The 14,492-nt window shown below is 49.4% G+C and overlaps 2 protein-coding genes across 3 annotated transcripts in view; one reads left to right on the forward strand and one right to left on the reverse strand.

Moving 5' to 3' along the window:
* Positions 1-269: 269 nt before the first annotated feature.
* ARHGDIB (Rho GDP dissociation inhibitor beta) lies at positions 270-9,291 on the reverse strand. Its single transcript, XM_086887688.1, has 6 exons — positions 8,844-9,291; positions 5,123-5,311; positions 4,457-4,540; positions 3,543-3,619; positions 2,006-2,069; positions 270-1,060 (listed from the first exon to the last, which is right to left on the reverse strand). The coding sequence occupies exons 2-6, from the start codon at positions 5,298-5,300 to the stop codon at positions 861-863; spliced, it is 603 nt and encodes a 200-aa protein (XP_086743814.1). The 5' UTR covers positions 5,301-5,311; positions 8,844-9,291; the 3' UTR covers positions 270-860.
* The window catches only part of PDE6H (phosphodiesterase 6H), a 28,594-nt gene continuing 14,992 nt past the window's right edge, over positions 891-14,492 (forward strand). The window contains exons 1-2 of one of the 2 annotated variants that reach the window (XM_023928547.2): positions 891-1,208; positions 11,012-11,349. The gene's annotated coding sequence lies outside the window, so the exon portion shown is untranslated. Of the gene's footprint in view, positions 1,209-11,011; positions 11,350-14,492 lie in introns of those variants that run through there. The other variant, XM_086887690.1, reaches the window with a different exon arrangement.

Consider the following 14,492-nt stretch of genomic DNA (forward strand, 5'->3'; position numbering starts at 1 on the left):
CAGTTGCCATCTGGAATGAGAGGTGGGGGCTGTCTACCCCTGGAGTCTACCCCCATCACAGCCCAGGCCTTAGGCTTCAAAGGATTCATGAAATCCCTGAAGGAAATAGTTCTGAAGTAATTTGCTTATAGAATAAGGCTGATGTTTTGAAGGAGGAGGGCTATTTCCCTGCTGAAACATGCTCTTTAGCCTTTTCCTATAATGCATTCTTCACATACACATCACTGAGAAACATGCTCTAGAAAAGAATGTGACACTCATGCAGAAAAGAAGAAAGAAACTGGTTTTATTCTCAGACACTGAAGTCTTGTTACGGCATCTAGCTGCATTCCCCCTGATTGGCTTTGCCTGCACAAGGATGGATTTTAACAGGGTAGGGCACCAGATACAGACCAGGAGACCATCGCGGGAGGTAAGTAACCCTTTACAATGAGTCAGAGCACATGGCAAGCGTAACTCAAGATAGGGATTTTCCAGGGACCAGTCAGCCCCTGCCAGGTGATCGTGTTTCCTCGAAAAGGCACTTCCAGGACTGGAGTTGGTACGGGACAGATGGGGACAACAGGAGGAAGTACTGGGGGAGAGGGAGGGAGATGCTTCCCAATTTAACCCGAAGTGATGTCATGATGGGGTGGCGGTGAGAACGACTGGGCTGTTTTCAGTGTATCGGAAGAAGCAGCAAAGGCCACCTGCAGGACTGTGCATCGACCAAGGCTGGCACAGAGCCCCAGCAGCCAGGGAAGGGCTGCCGGGGCTGTGGCCAGCCATGCTGGCAGGCAGGAGCAGCGGTGGGCATGGCCCACCTGGAGACTGGTGCAGGAGGCAAGGGGATGGGAAGGGGGAAGGCAAATTGGGTGAACTCATTCTGTCCATTCCTTCTTGATGGACAGGTTCCACTCCCAGGTGAGATGGTCGTGCTTGTCATCATCCGTGAAGAAGGATTTGTTGTGATAGGTGCCTCGAGCCAGCATACCCTTAGGAGCCTCTTCAATAGGTGTCAGGAACTCGTACTCCTCTGGCCGTGGCCCATAGCTGCCAACCATGAACGTGGCTTTGTCCACTAGGAGAAAACAATCCACAGGAAATAAGCCTCTCAGATGGGAATGATAAGGGAGAGAGGAAGCAATGAGGAAAGGAGCAGAAAGGAGATGGGGGAGAAAAGAGCAGTCCACGTCAGCAAAGGAGAGCAGAATCAGTGCGAACAGCAGGTTAGTGAAGCATAAGGACAGCTGGAAGGATAACACGGATGGATGGGCAGGTGAACAGGCAACTCGGTTTGTATACCCTCACATGTATGTGATTGTCCCAGTTTGAGACAAATTTGGGAGGAACCTGAACATTCTGGCTGCTAGAAGGGTGTGAGTACACCAGCGTATGGCTCAAGAGCTACTTCGATTTCCCACTACTTCTCTTTACTGGTGAGAAGACACCAGTTATGTGTGCTGAACAGGATGCTGAAGCCTTAGAGATGGTTGCACGAAAATGCATGTGGGGTGTGCGTGTTTGCAAAATGGGGCTTTCCTCTGCCTTGTCCAAGCAGAGCAGCACTGAGGAGAACCCTTGGGTAAATACAGGGCCCTGCACACAATGGGCAGTTTCATAGAGCAGGTCTGAATTTTACCAAGTGCTTCTGAGGAACTTTCAGAGGGTGGGAAGCTCCACACAGGCTGAGCCACCGCACAGGGGGTGGAGAGGAGAAGTGCTCTGTATGGAGAGGCAGTCTGTGGCAAGCACTAAGTGGAGTCTCTGCAGACCTGGCTGTTGCAGACAGTGGTGTAGCATACAGGTACCAGAGCCGGCTCATACTGAGTTGGCACAAAACATGAAACCGCTGTCCTGGGTGAAGCACTCTGCTGAGAAGTCACCTCCTGAGTGTTAGCATAGGGTGGGACTCGGGACCAAGGGAGCCTCTGTCCCATCCAGAGCTGCAGGAACACTTCTTAGAGAAGATGGAACACACTTCACAGGAGCAGTGCTGTGCAGGGCATGCAGGGCTCTTACTCACCCTTCACCCCTGTCCGGTAGGTGTGCTGCACGTATTTCAGTCCCGACACAATGTCCCTGTTTACCTGCAGGAAGTAACCAGAAGTGTCAAGAGAGGAGTTTTGGTTCTGTACATGACGATTTTCCCCCTCCTCAGGGACATACCCATCTTGGCTCCCTACAGAAGGGAGCCTCAGCACAGGGCACATTGTACAGGTCCCTAACACTTCTCCATAGGTACCTGGAGACCTTTAACATCCTCTGTACATCTCCTGCACTTCCCCTTTCTGTGCCCAACTTTGAAGCTGACTGGAGCACATCACTAAGGTTCTCAAGACATGCTGATGAGGACAAAGAAAAGTGAAGCAGGGAGTTCCCATTTAATAATTTTAATATTGGAAACCATACATGGGTAACTAGTCATCCCTTTAGCCCCCACAGGTGGGCAGCTTTAGGTGCCCTCTAAGCTCCATGGGGAGCTGACAAGTTTCTTCTCAAAAGACAGAGAGACAGTTTTCATAATCTTTTCTCAAATCTCCCATGGATAGCTTGGATGTATCCACTGCTGCTCTCCTCCAGCACACACCGCCCTCCCACAGTGGATACTGCTCAATCTGAAAACAGGATGAACAGATCCTTTTACATCCCAGGGTAGAATTCACACAGTACGAGCCCTTACCAGCCATGGAACTGAGGGAGTTTGAATAACCTGTCTGGCTTCAGGTATCTCTGGTCAACAAGGCACACATACAGATGGAAATATTCCAGAGCACAAGAGAGCTGGAGGTGTCTTGGGGGAGAGCATTGGGGGACATTCATCTCTGACACAGCAAACCTCAAAGAAAAAAGGAAATCTGCCCTACAGAACCCACAATATTAACACTTTCCCTCGTCTGTCTCAGGAGAATTCTCTTTCTTCCCTTTTTGACTTCTCTTCCAAGCCTAGCTGTGAAGCAAGCACTGGCAGAGATGACCAGTTCAGTGCTGGATGCCACACTGCAGAGTGGCCAAGTTTCATTTTCAGCTGTAAACAGAAGAAATGGCTGACACGATGATTAATGGGAGTGAGGGAGAAGTAAGCCCATTTCGGTATATCATGACCTGAAGAATTCAGGTATCTTCAGCCAAATGTTACAATACTACATCTTTTTAACGTAATGTGCACATGAAGCCCAGTAATACTGACTGAATCAGTATTTCATGAATAGCCATTCTTGCTTCTCTTCTCCTTCCTGTTCATTTCCACTTAGTGTGAAGTAAAGATTTTCCAGTGGCTGAAAAGCAAAACCAAACTCAGCCAAAACTACCCATCTGGCTTTTAAACCACTTGATGTTTATCAGTGTGAGCAAACAGAAACCAGCTTCCTCCAAGGGGTGAGCCAGCAGAAGTGATTTCCTGGAAATACCTCATCCCTTGGGTAAAACAACACCTGAAGCTAGGTGCGTTTGCAAGCGTTCAGCTTTTGGGCACGCGTGCTGTCTGTCTCTAGTTATCTGATAGACTGCCACTGACTGGCCTTAGCCACTGATAAGAAGCAATTGGCAGGAAAACAACTCACTCTGAAGTGGATCTTAACCCTGTATTCCACTCCTTCCTTTAATACGAAGGTCTCTTTCTTGAGTGCTTCGAGGTCACCTGCAAGGAGAGGATCAAGCCATCAGCTAGAGGTGTCACAGTGAGGAGAGACCAGGCACAGGGGGGAAGATGGAGGTGGGGCTGCTGTCAGAGGTGAGCATCCCTTCAAAGGATGACACCTGTAAAATGAGTATGCAGACATCTGTGCAGGATTGTGTCGTGAGACCGAATACACAGAAATTCCTGGGTGTTTGTATGTATCTGTGCCCACAGAAGGTAATGCCTAAACAAACACAGGTATGAGCACATGTACATAAAGGTGTTTATGCACAGACTGGTTGCTGAGTGTATGCAGGAGTGTGTGTACGCTCCATCCATGCCCAGCCCTGGCTTGGGTGAGAGGAGTGTGTTTCACAGTTCCTGCCCAGCTTGGAAAGCTGCGTGGTTTTGGGCAAACAGGAAGCCTCTCTGCCCCTCCAGACCCAGCTTCCTCTCTCTGCAGAAAAGCCCATATAAGGTTCTCTCCCCACGTCCCCAGGAGCCGGAACTGCAGTATTGCTCGGTTCTGAAGTTTCAGTACAGCCTGTTACCCAAATGTAGGCACATCCCTTGTGCTCATGAAGTCTCATTGAAAGGAAACAAGCAGCGATGGCAAGAGAAACCCAGGAGCTCCTAGAGCAGTCTAGATGAAGAAAAAGACCCTCGATATTTTCCTCTGTTACATCTCCTTCTTTTTTATTCATATGTGTATATTAAAATAAGAAACAAGGCTAAGATGACTTCAGAATTCCTCTAAAACCCACTGTAGCATCCCATGGACAAACTCTCTTTTAACTTGGAGCATGCCAGGGCCTTGGCTTGTTCCCCTTTGTGAGCAAGGACAGAGCCTGTGCCTACCTGTAAGGTCCATAGTGATTGGTCCTGGAGCAGAGTCACATACCAGAGTGAGTCGGGTGACCACCACATTGGGAGCTGTTGGGTCTGCAGGTAGGAAAAGTCAGGGAGAAGCTCTGAGCTTGCAAAATTAAATGCAATCGAAGGGGAATTACACTGAAGAAACAGGGATGCCTTGCCAGGCAGAAACTGCATTTCATGAAACACCCAGTAATGCCAGGCTTCCTTAGCACAATAGGACCCCACGCCTACCCAGTCCTTCCACATGGATCCCTCTGGCCTCCATCACAATACCTAGAGGTGCTCTTTCCGCCACAGAAAACTTCCTTCTTAAGATCATTCTGAGCAACAAGACCACCTTACAGCATAGGCTGACCCTTGCATGTTCCTAACCCCTCAAAAGTCCTCTGAGACCCATACATCTCCCACCACAAATCCTTTTCCAATGCCAGCACTCCCCAGTAATCTTCCTAACTCCTGACACCCATAGCATCTTCTGTGCTCCTTTTACATGCACTTTTCCATCTGTCCATCCCCAGTCCTGCACAAGCAGCGCATGTCCCTGGCCAAACAAGATCCCTCATCTTTGAAGCAACCTTGCCTCATCCCCACAGCACACTGTTGGAGCACATCTCCCCATCCCCTCCCTATCAGCGTCCCTCAGCCTACCTACTACCACAGGTCCATCTCCCAGCAGGGACTTCTTGTATTTAGCGAGGCTTTCATCATCCTTGTCCAACTCTTGCAGCTCCTGCAGTGTTTTCTGGGGAGGAGGTTTGTAGTTGAGTTTCCCATCCAGCTCATCATCATCATCCTCTACATGAGGTTCTTGTGTCTTCTCAGTCATGGTCAATCGGTCTGGGTGACAGAGGAGGGGGCAGTCAATGAGATTGCTGTGGGTGGGAGTAGTGTCCCTGGGGACACTCGCTCTGGGCACGGCGTGCCTCAGTTCCCCTGACAGGCAGGAGCCCACCCAATGCCGAAGGCAGCGGGATCCCTACAGGCAAATGGTGACGGTGACCGGCTGCAATCCAGACACTGCTGTGCTGATATTCTGGCTCAAACACAATCCCCCTCTACCCCCGCTCCTCTCTCCCTGCAGGCACCACGCGCACACGCAGACCTACACCATTCTTCCCTCCCAGGGAGGAGGTGCAGGAGCAGAGGCTGAAACCAGAGTGATTTACAGCCACTCTGCAGCACAGTTGTGGCCGGCAACCCTGCAATTACAAGCCATCCTACGAGGCTTCGGTGCTCTCCGGCTATCTCGCACAAAGAGCCACCACCACACACTGGGGCACAGAGAAACACGAATAAAACCAAGGACAGATGTTTTGTTCACCCTCTCATAATGGGTTAAAAGCCACATTTCACAGAAAGATCGAATACCTGACAGCCACTTCCTTAGATCAGCAAGTCAGCTGAAGCTCCCAAGGAAGCGGGCAGGGTGGTCTATCGGCTGGCATTCCCTGTGCTCCCACCATCAGCTCCCTTCAGGCAGCGATCAGGACTCCTTCCCAGCGAGGAAGGAAGAGTGATGGTGACCCCAGAACAGCCACGCATAACCGAGCCGCTCCAGCGGTGCCTCTCGGAGGGGAGAGGCAGGGCAGCAGGGCTGGGTCACACACCGAGGAATGGCACAAGGGCAGCCAAACCGCTTGGGTGCCATCCAAATGGGAGCCAGGGCAGAGAAACAGCAACCAATGGGCAGCCAGAGCATGGGATGGGGGAACAGGAGACAGGCGGGAGAGGTAAGCAATGCTGTGCCAGGTGCCCCTTAGTCAGCTGCCTGCCTCGAGGAGCCAGCCACATGGTCCTAGCCACCTTCCCACTCTTCAGAGAAAGGCTGAAAACCAGAGCAGTGCCCTGGTACAGTGGCAGCTGTCACAAATGGCCAAGCCATTCCTTGTTCTTTGGCAGCAAGAGGATTCGGTCAAGCTACTCAGATCATTCAGTTCACTTCCACTTATCCTTCTTTGAGTCTCTTTTTGAGACTGTCCCTACTAAAACGTCCCCTTTTGCTTGCTTATTTGCAATTTTCCAAACAAGCCATTTGTCCTTCCCTGCAGCTGTGGCCTGAACATTTGCCCCTGCTCCCAAAAGTTAAACTGGAAGCTAATGGGACAGTTTTTTCATTCTTTAAAACAGAAAAGAAACACCAAGAAAAAAACAAAGAATAAAAATAAAAAAAAAACCAAAAAACTGTTCAAGGTGAATCAGCAAGTGGTGGCAGGCAACTCTGAGCAGTATGCAGACCTCTCAGAGCAATTCCAGTGCAGGGAAGAAAAATAATCAAGGAGTGGTACATTGGCACGTTGCAAAGGGACAGAGAAGGACTGAGCAGCACATAAACAAGAAGATTCAGTCAGATATTCTAATTGGAAATGGTCACTGCAAGACGACTTTGCAATTTTGTGGTGAGTGAGTAGCTAGTGCAGAATGGGCAGATGGAAAATCAAAGGGAATCTCAAGCCAAACAAATAGGAAAAAAACAGGTCCCAGCAGCTGAATAACCCTGGCTCAGTTCATGCCCAGATCCAGGAGTGTGAAGTACCCAAGTACCATAGGAAAGGCCCATAGGAAAATCCCTTGAGCTTGTCCTCAGGAGAAAGGAAACCAAAAGCTCCTTCCTGAAAGCAGCAATTACACATGCTCCACCACTCTGTGGCCCCAGCACAGTCACCTTAGAAAGCCTCACAATCCCCTCAGTGCCATTCCACATTCAGCACAGGGGGAGGCTGTGATTAGCCATGACAGCCACTGCCGAGTCTTGCCTTCCACTTGCTCCAGCTGCAGGTCTGAGCACTGACCTGAGCTCTCTCACAATACCAGGCTGCATCTGCCAGCAATACAAGCACAGACCAGAGGTGCCTGCCCACCCCCACCCTCCCGTGTCCACCTCTTGTCGTTTATCACAGGAGAGGGTCAGACACAGGAGATGAAAAGAGGCATCTCTGTCCACACACAGAGAAAAGGCAGAGTCAGGACTGGACTAGCTGCTTGCTCCTCATCCCTCAGAATCCCTCAGACCTTCCTTTTGCATCACACATGCTGCAGAGACCGTCCCTGCCAGCCTGCGGGGGTGGTTCGCTTGAAGGGGAACGCTTCTAGATTCTGAAAGCCTCCCAGAAAGGTGGACAGACAACCTGCCATGCCAACAGCAAGATCCTGCAGGGAACAGAACCAGCCAGGCTGTCTGGGATGAACAACCTCTGAGTCACAGGCATCTCAGGATGGCACCGATCAGACCAAGTTCTGGCATTCTTCCCCAAGCCGTGGACTTGACGCTGCCTTCCTGCCAAACTCCAAGGCAGGCGGTGACCAAGAGGAAAGCTCCCATCTCAGCAGCTCCTGCCCCTACTTGCTCCAGCTCCAGAGCTGGTCCCCTCTGCAAGCTGAGACACATTCCTGAGCTCAGGCACCGCTGCCTCTCCAGAGACACCATGCTGCTGTCGGGGCTCCTGAGTTTCTGTGCCACTGGCCAGGCCAAGGGCTATTATGGACACCCCCCCCTCCCCCCCATCCAGACCAAGAGCCTCACTAAAATGAGAAAATTAACTCATGATACCATTGTTATATGCAAGGAGAAATCTGTGTGGCTGGCGTCTTGCCCTGCCACATTTTTCTCACATTTCTGCAGCCCTAGCCCACAGTTCTGAGTCACCTGCACCCCTGAGGCCTGGCAGCACACCTGAAACAGAGGGAGAGGGCAAGGGCAGGGCTAGGGATCCCTGTTAGAGAGGGATGGCTGCAGGGGGCAAGGAAGGAATCACGCCTTGGCGAGAGGAGCGAGCACCTCGCAGCTGGGCTCTGCCTGTGCCGTGGGTGGACAGCTGCCCTCGCACCTGCAGCGGGAGGGGGCAGTGACAAGGTGGAGGGCAGGGCCCCCATGCCTCCACGGGGCACAAAAAGGGGTGTCAGAGGGACAGCACTTTACTTGCCCTCCATCTGCTCATCACTTCTCCAAACCAACCCCTGGCCGAGGGCTTATCTCCAGGAAGAGGGCTTAGCAGGGAGGAAGTAATTTTCCGCGATGGGGGAGAAACACACCGCACTCAGCAGCGCCCCCAGCCCCGGCCTCCCCACCCCAAGCCCCGGGGTGCGGGGACAGCCCATCGCCCGGGGAGCGCCGGGTACCACTCGGCAGGGACACAGCCGCCTCCAGCCCGGGACCGCGGGGGCCTCTTCCCTTCTTCCCCTGCCCCTCCGCCCCACCGCAGCGCCGAGCCTGACTTCCCCCTCGGGTGCAGGCAGGGCTCTGCCCGTCTCCCCGGGCAAGAGCGGGCACGGGCAAAGGCGCAAAGTTGCGCGGCGCCGGCGGGGATGGAGCCGGGGCTGCTCCCGCTCCGCAGTCCCTGCGCGGCGCCCCCCGCCCGCCCCTCGCACTCACCGGCGGAGCGGCGCCTGCGGCCGGGGTCCTCCTCTGCTGTCAGCGCTCAGCCTCGGGCTCTGGCAGTTGGAGCAGGAAGGAAGTTGGTGAGGGGAAAAAAAAAAAAAAAATAACACTCACACGCAGCGAAAAAAAAAAAAAAAAAGGAAAGAAGAGCAAAGCGCGGCAGCAGCAGCAGCAGCCCACCGGCAGAGGAAGCCCTGCCCGGCCCCGCATGCTGCGGCGCTCCGCCGCCTGCCCCGCTTTGTCTGCCGCGCTCCCGCTGCGCAGAGGTGCTCGGGGCTTTGTCTGCCCAGCCCAGCCCGGCCGCGGAGTGCTCGCCGGGCTGCGGGCTCTCGGTGAGGGCTGCTGTGCCTGCCAGAGAGGGGGTGATAGATTTGGTTTTTTTTCTCCCCGGGCTTTTATTTTGTTTATTTTCCTGGTGTGATTAAGGCCGGTTTCAAAAACTGGCGCTGATTTATAGCGATTAAAATATGCGGAGAATGGGGTTGTGTATTGCCGCGGACGTGGGAAGATAAGGAGTGTTGCAAATTGAGGTTGTTACGAACCCCATTTTTCCTGCTACCTGCTGCACTTAATCAGCTTATTGTTCCCAACTCCCAGTCGTTGTCATACGAGCAGGTTCCAAGATCAGCTACCTCAGGAAGAAAAAGCTCTCGTTTCCCAGGGTTGTTTAAATGATCGAGAAGATTTTACATCGCTTACTTTCTGAAAGATCAGATTTCCTCTTTCTTTGCCCCTCATGGAGTGCCCACTTAGTTCATCAGTCACATACATCCTTCGTGTACATAGTCCTCAGTGCACAATAAATTAGATCATCGGTTTGCAAACAACAAATCCGGGCCTGCAATGACTGATAGACTGCCCTTAATGCATTTGCAGCAGCAAAATAAGCAAAGCATATCTATTGCCAATGGGCTCACATTCACTGCCCAGGATCACATATCCATTAAAAGTGTTTATTGGACACAAATTTTTAAAGGCTGTAAACAACTGAGGAAAGGGGCTCTTCTTCAGGGACGAACAGATCTCAGAAGAGGGAGACTGATTTTTCCAGCCAGATATTGCATTCATTTAGGTTATGGGTGACACAACAATACTTACCTCATAAATTTCAAGGGAAAAACAGAGCATATGTCTGTCTGACAATGGATTCCCATTTATCAGGGGCTAAAGCCTGAGAAACATTTCAAGCTTCCATTAATTAGTTTCACATCAAGAAAAATTATTTTATTCTCTGCCACGCTTTTTCACTGCTACACTAGCCCTTCCCTTCAGCCAGCACAAGGAACCTGACTTGAATACAGTACTGAGATGAATTCAAATGGTACCAGGGTGAAAAAAAACATGTAAGCAAATGTGTAAGTATATATTGGTGAGTTTTCAACCCAGATAGTTGTTCATAATGGACAAAACCCATGCTTGTTCATAACAGACAAATGTGGCTAAACCTTTATGCCCACACCAGTGGCTGAGTGAGATGGGAAAGAGGAAAGGACAGAACAAATTCTTTCAACTACAGTGCCACGTTATGGCAGCTCATATTGTTCATATAAGCAGTCTTGGCCTGGGAAAACTGTGAAGAGTTGGATATGTTAAATATGGAAATCTTTGAGGAAGCCTCTGTGTCTTGTACATCAGCTTCTTGTCTTGGTTTCTTTGCTGTCTGGACTAATTCTCTGATTTCAGCTTAGAAAGTGAACACAGTTTAGCTGGGAGGAGGTGTGGGTTGAGGTTACTGTTCACTCATGGCTTGGTTTGAAATTTCCTTGGTCTTAGTGACTGTGTACAGTGCAATTTCAAATAGTGTTATTGCAATCATTCTCTCTGAGGCATAGTCGAGATTAGCTTGTTCTCTTTTGTGTGTTTCTTTTTAGTGAAACACCAGACTGCATGTTCCTTTGTGTAGCTATTTACACACTATTTCTAAATGCATTTGAGCATAAATTAAGATCAATTTATCCACAAATATGCATAAAGGTATAGGGATGTGTAATTGTGTGCCACCATATGTATGTACATCATATACATATGATGTACCCATATGTATGGGTTCATCTGCCTAGCATGCAAGGGAAACAGATTTTACTCCTAAATTAGAAGTTAGTCAGTATGTGATTGTGGGGACATCATGTAACTGCTGTGTGCCTCTTCTTCCTATTGGTAAGCAATGTGAGAAGGAGCTGCAGACGTTGGAATCGCACCATGCCAAGCAGATGGGAACTCAGAAGCCAGGCATGATCCTTTGGGTCAGAATATCCAGCATCCTGCTGGGGAACCACGTCACTGCTCTGCTGGAAGAAAGGAAAGGTTTGAACCACAATGGAGCAGAACATCGCTGAAAGCAAATCTCTACCACCGAGTATTTCATCTTTGACAAACTGATGCCATGCCATGAGGATCATCTCTTGGCAGGCGTTGTCCAACCCCAGCCAGCTCTTTGGTCTGTGACAGAAGGAGGCAGGGACAACAGCTAAAGTGTACCTGCTTTACTGCAAAACATATGGTAAAATTTCAAATATGTTCTTAGTTGGAAAATAATATTTTTTACTTAAAATACTATGATTAATTCTTATTTAATTTTACCCCAGTGATAACAGTTGATTGTACAATTAGTAGACCACATTAATAGCTGTGATCAGCTGCGAGTGTCTAAGTTTATTTCAAAAAGTTTATGCAAAATTATAAATGCTTATCCTTCAACTACAGAGCCTATACTCCCAACAGTCATATATGTCTGTCGCACCCTATTGGAAATAACAAACTTTGACTTTTTTTAAAACTGTAAGATTAAAAAAATTAGGCATTTTTTTCCTATTTGAATTTGGATTGCTGCCAGTCCAGCACTTCTGGATTTGAATTCTTTGCAGTGGTGGTACATTGCAGCTTTGTGCTGCTAAATGTCATCACCATCTTCTGTGGAACAGGTTGCTGTGTTTGAGGAACTAAACTACTTTATGACCTTTAGAAGTGACTAATCCAGAAAAATTTCACCTGTTAGAATTTCTTGTTTTCACCTACTTGTAATCTCCAAAACTGTCTAATTTGGAGCTGAAATTTTCCAGGCTGGAAGCTCTGAGGGGAAAAATAAAAAGATATTTCGGTCCAGGTAGGGATCCAGTTTTATAATTTTAGGAGGCTCAACAGAGTATTACTTTTTAATGCTGCTCTTGTAAAGTGATTTGTTTTGGAACTACTCATTTGTATTTTCACTGAACTCGGTACATAGTGTTACTAACTTTGATTTCTCTCTAATGAATAATGTTGCTGAATCTTGTCACTGTCATGAGTTTTGCCTCCTTCTCAAGCTTTTTACAGTCTCCAGGAAAGCTACAGGTGACATGCTGGGAAGACAACCTCACGGTTCAGCAAATTCACGTCAGCAGGTGCTGCAAGGTAAGTGTCAGTTTTGGCCATGGGTGTCCCCTGGATGGTGTCCCCTGGATGGTGTCCCCAGGTGCTGTCCCTCACTACATGCAGAGATCCTCTTCCCTACAGAGATGGGAGGAGGTAATCTGCTCCTGAGGCAGTCACGAGAATGGGCAAGGTGACAGGTCAGGGAGCTCAGACATGAGACCTTTCCCTGCCATCTGGGGGAGCATTCACTGCACCATGAGGTGCCACCCAACTCTGGTAGTCCCAGCACTGCCTTCTCTGGCTCTCAGTTAAGTGGGATAAACACTGTCATATGGCCAATGAAGCATGAATTCATCCCCTCTGAATAAAATACAGGCACAAATTGCCCCAGGATTGGCTTTAAAAGTCAGCAAGTTTGAGCCTGTTGTGCCTAGGAGGGGTGGTGCCTCTTTTCTTCTTACTTGGTGCTACTCACCCCTTTTAATGTTCTGCAAAGGGGTGTGCAGGCCTTGGGGTGGGAAGGGAAGAAAGGCATGGAGGCTAGATGAAATGCCAGGCAAGGGAGCCAGTATTTAGCATGGAGAGCAAGGAGAAGGTGCTTTGAGGTGCCAAAGCAAAGCGCCTGGCAAAGGTTTAACTGGGTTTCCCAAATCCCATGGGAATCCCTTCAAACCACCTAGCCACTGGGCTTGAGGGCTCTCAGCTGGGTGAAGAGCTGACCCCTGAAAACATGACTGTGTGCTTCATCTCTCCAGCTCCTCCAGAAGTGATTTCTTTGAAAGATGGAGAGATTGGAGATTTAATGCTTGTCTAAGAAGCTTTCAGGCTTGTTAAAGTGCTAATCCCATAACCCCTGTCACAAGCCTGAAGGTGTGCAAAGACTTCACATGTCGCTTCGCAATCCCCTGAGAGAGCAAGGGAAACAGGAAGATAGGGGAAGGAAAAGGATTTTGTTGGGGATGAGAGGGTAGGGGCAAAACAGAGCCAGCTTCATTCAGAGTCTAGTCTGAGGAAGGAAAAGGATTTTGGTTGGGAGTGTGAGTGTAGGGGCAAAACAGAGCCAGTTTCCTCCGGAGGCTAGCCTGAGAAAGGCTGAGGATGGGAGAGCAGCTCAGTGAAGGAGCGAGAGAGCTCAGTTGGTGGGAGGGGGTGAGTGAGAGGACAGGGCCTGTGAAGGGAAGACAATCCCTGTCATCGGGGAGCAGGGGTGTCTTCTTTGCATCCCCTGCACTCCAGAGCCTAGCATGCAGGAGATCAGCTTTTGCTCTCCATCCCTCGCGAGGTACCGGGGCAGAAGTCAGTGTTCTGCAGGTGAAGGTGTCCTAAAGAAGTCACTCACCAGAGCTGGATTTAAAAGGAGACTGGATTATTTTAGGACCTCTCAGAAAACAGGTGGTTATGTAAGGTCAAATCTCAGCAAGTGTAATCAAATCTCAGTTCTAAGCTGATCACCAAGCAGGGTGTTAGGAGGTATTTATTCAAGTATTCTTCCCTGTGTTGTGACTTTCCTCTGAAACAGCCAGAGCTGAAGCTGAGACTAAATTAGGAGAGCTGTGGCATCCTCTCCTCCTCTGCTGACCTTGGGAAATCTCCCTTGCCAGCTGCACCCTGACATTCCTGTGCTAAACACTACTCTCAACAAGGAACTTGATTTCATACCGGAATTTATGGCTTCTAGTCAGGTTGTGTCCAGCCTCTGGCTAACTCTCATGTACCTTTGTGCTTTGCCTGTAACTCAGGACATGCTGCTTGCAGCTATATAACATCTCTGGAAGCCATGGGACAATAATTACCAGCCTCTCTGTGGCAATGTTTTTCCTTTATTGCACTTGTGCTGTTCACATATTATTGCTCTCGCAGCCCTGCCTCCGTAAACCCCCACAGTGTTATTATGGTGGATTCTTGTGGAAGAACTGGTGTGAGAATTGCTGTTCCTCCCACTCCTTCTTTTTCTCTTGTTTTGCAGATTTCAGTGTATAAAGGAGAAAAACAAACGTGGTGTTCAACAAAAGAGCCAATGGCTATTTAGATTCTCGGTAAATATTATCCAGTTTTATATGTTCACAGAACATTAACAAGCAATGGATGTGCAATACTTGCACATGATGAGCAGTCTCCTCCCAGATCTGACAGAAACACACCCAAAAATAACCCACAGGAGTTTAAGTGGGTCTTGATGAAAAGTGTATCATGCTAATGGGAAGCACAGCAAGAAATCATCATACTGGTCATTTTTGCTGCCATCACCTGCAGCATTGGAGAGTCCTAGAGGAGGATGTTCCTATGGGACCC

This window comes from Cyanistes caeruleus, chromosome 4, assembly GCF_971803275.1.
Source record: "Cyanistes caeruleus chromosome 4, bCyaCae1.hap1.1, whole genome shotgun sequence".
Taxonomy (NCBI): Eukaryota; Metazoa; Chordata; class Aves; order Passeriformes; family Paridae; genus Cyanistes; species Cyanistes caeruleus.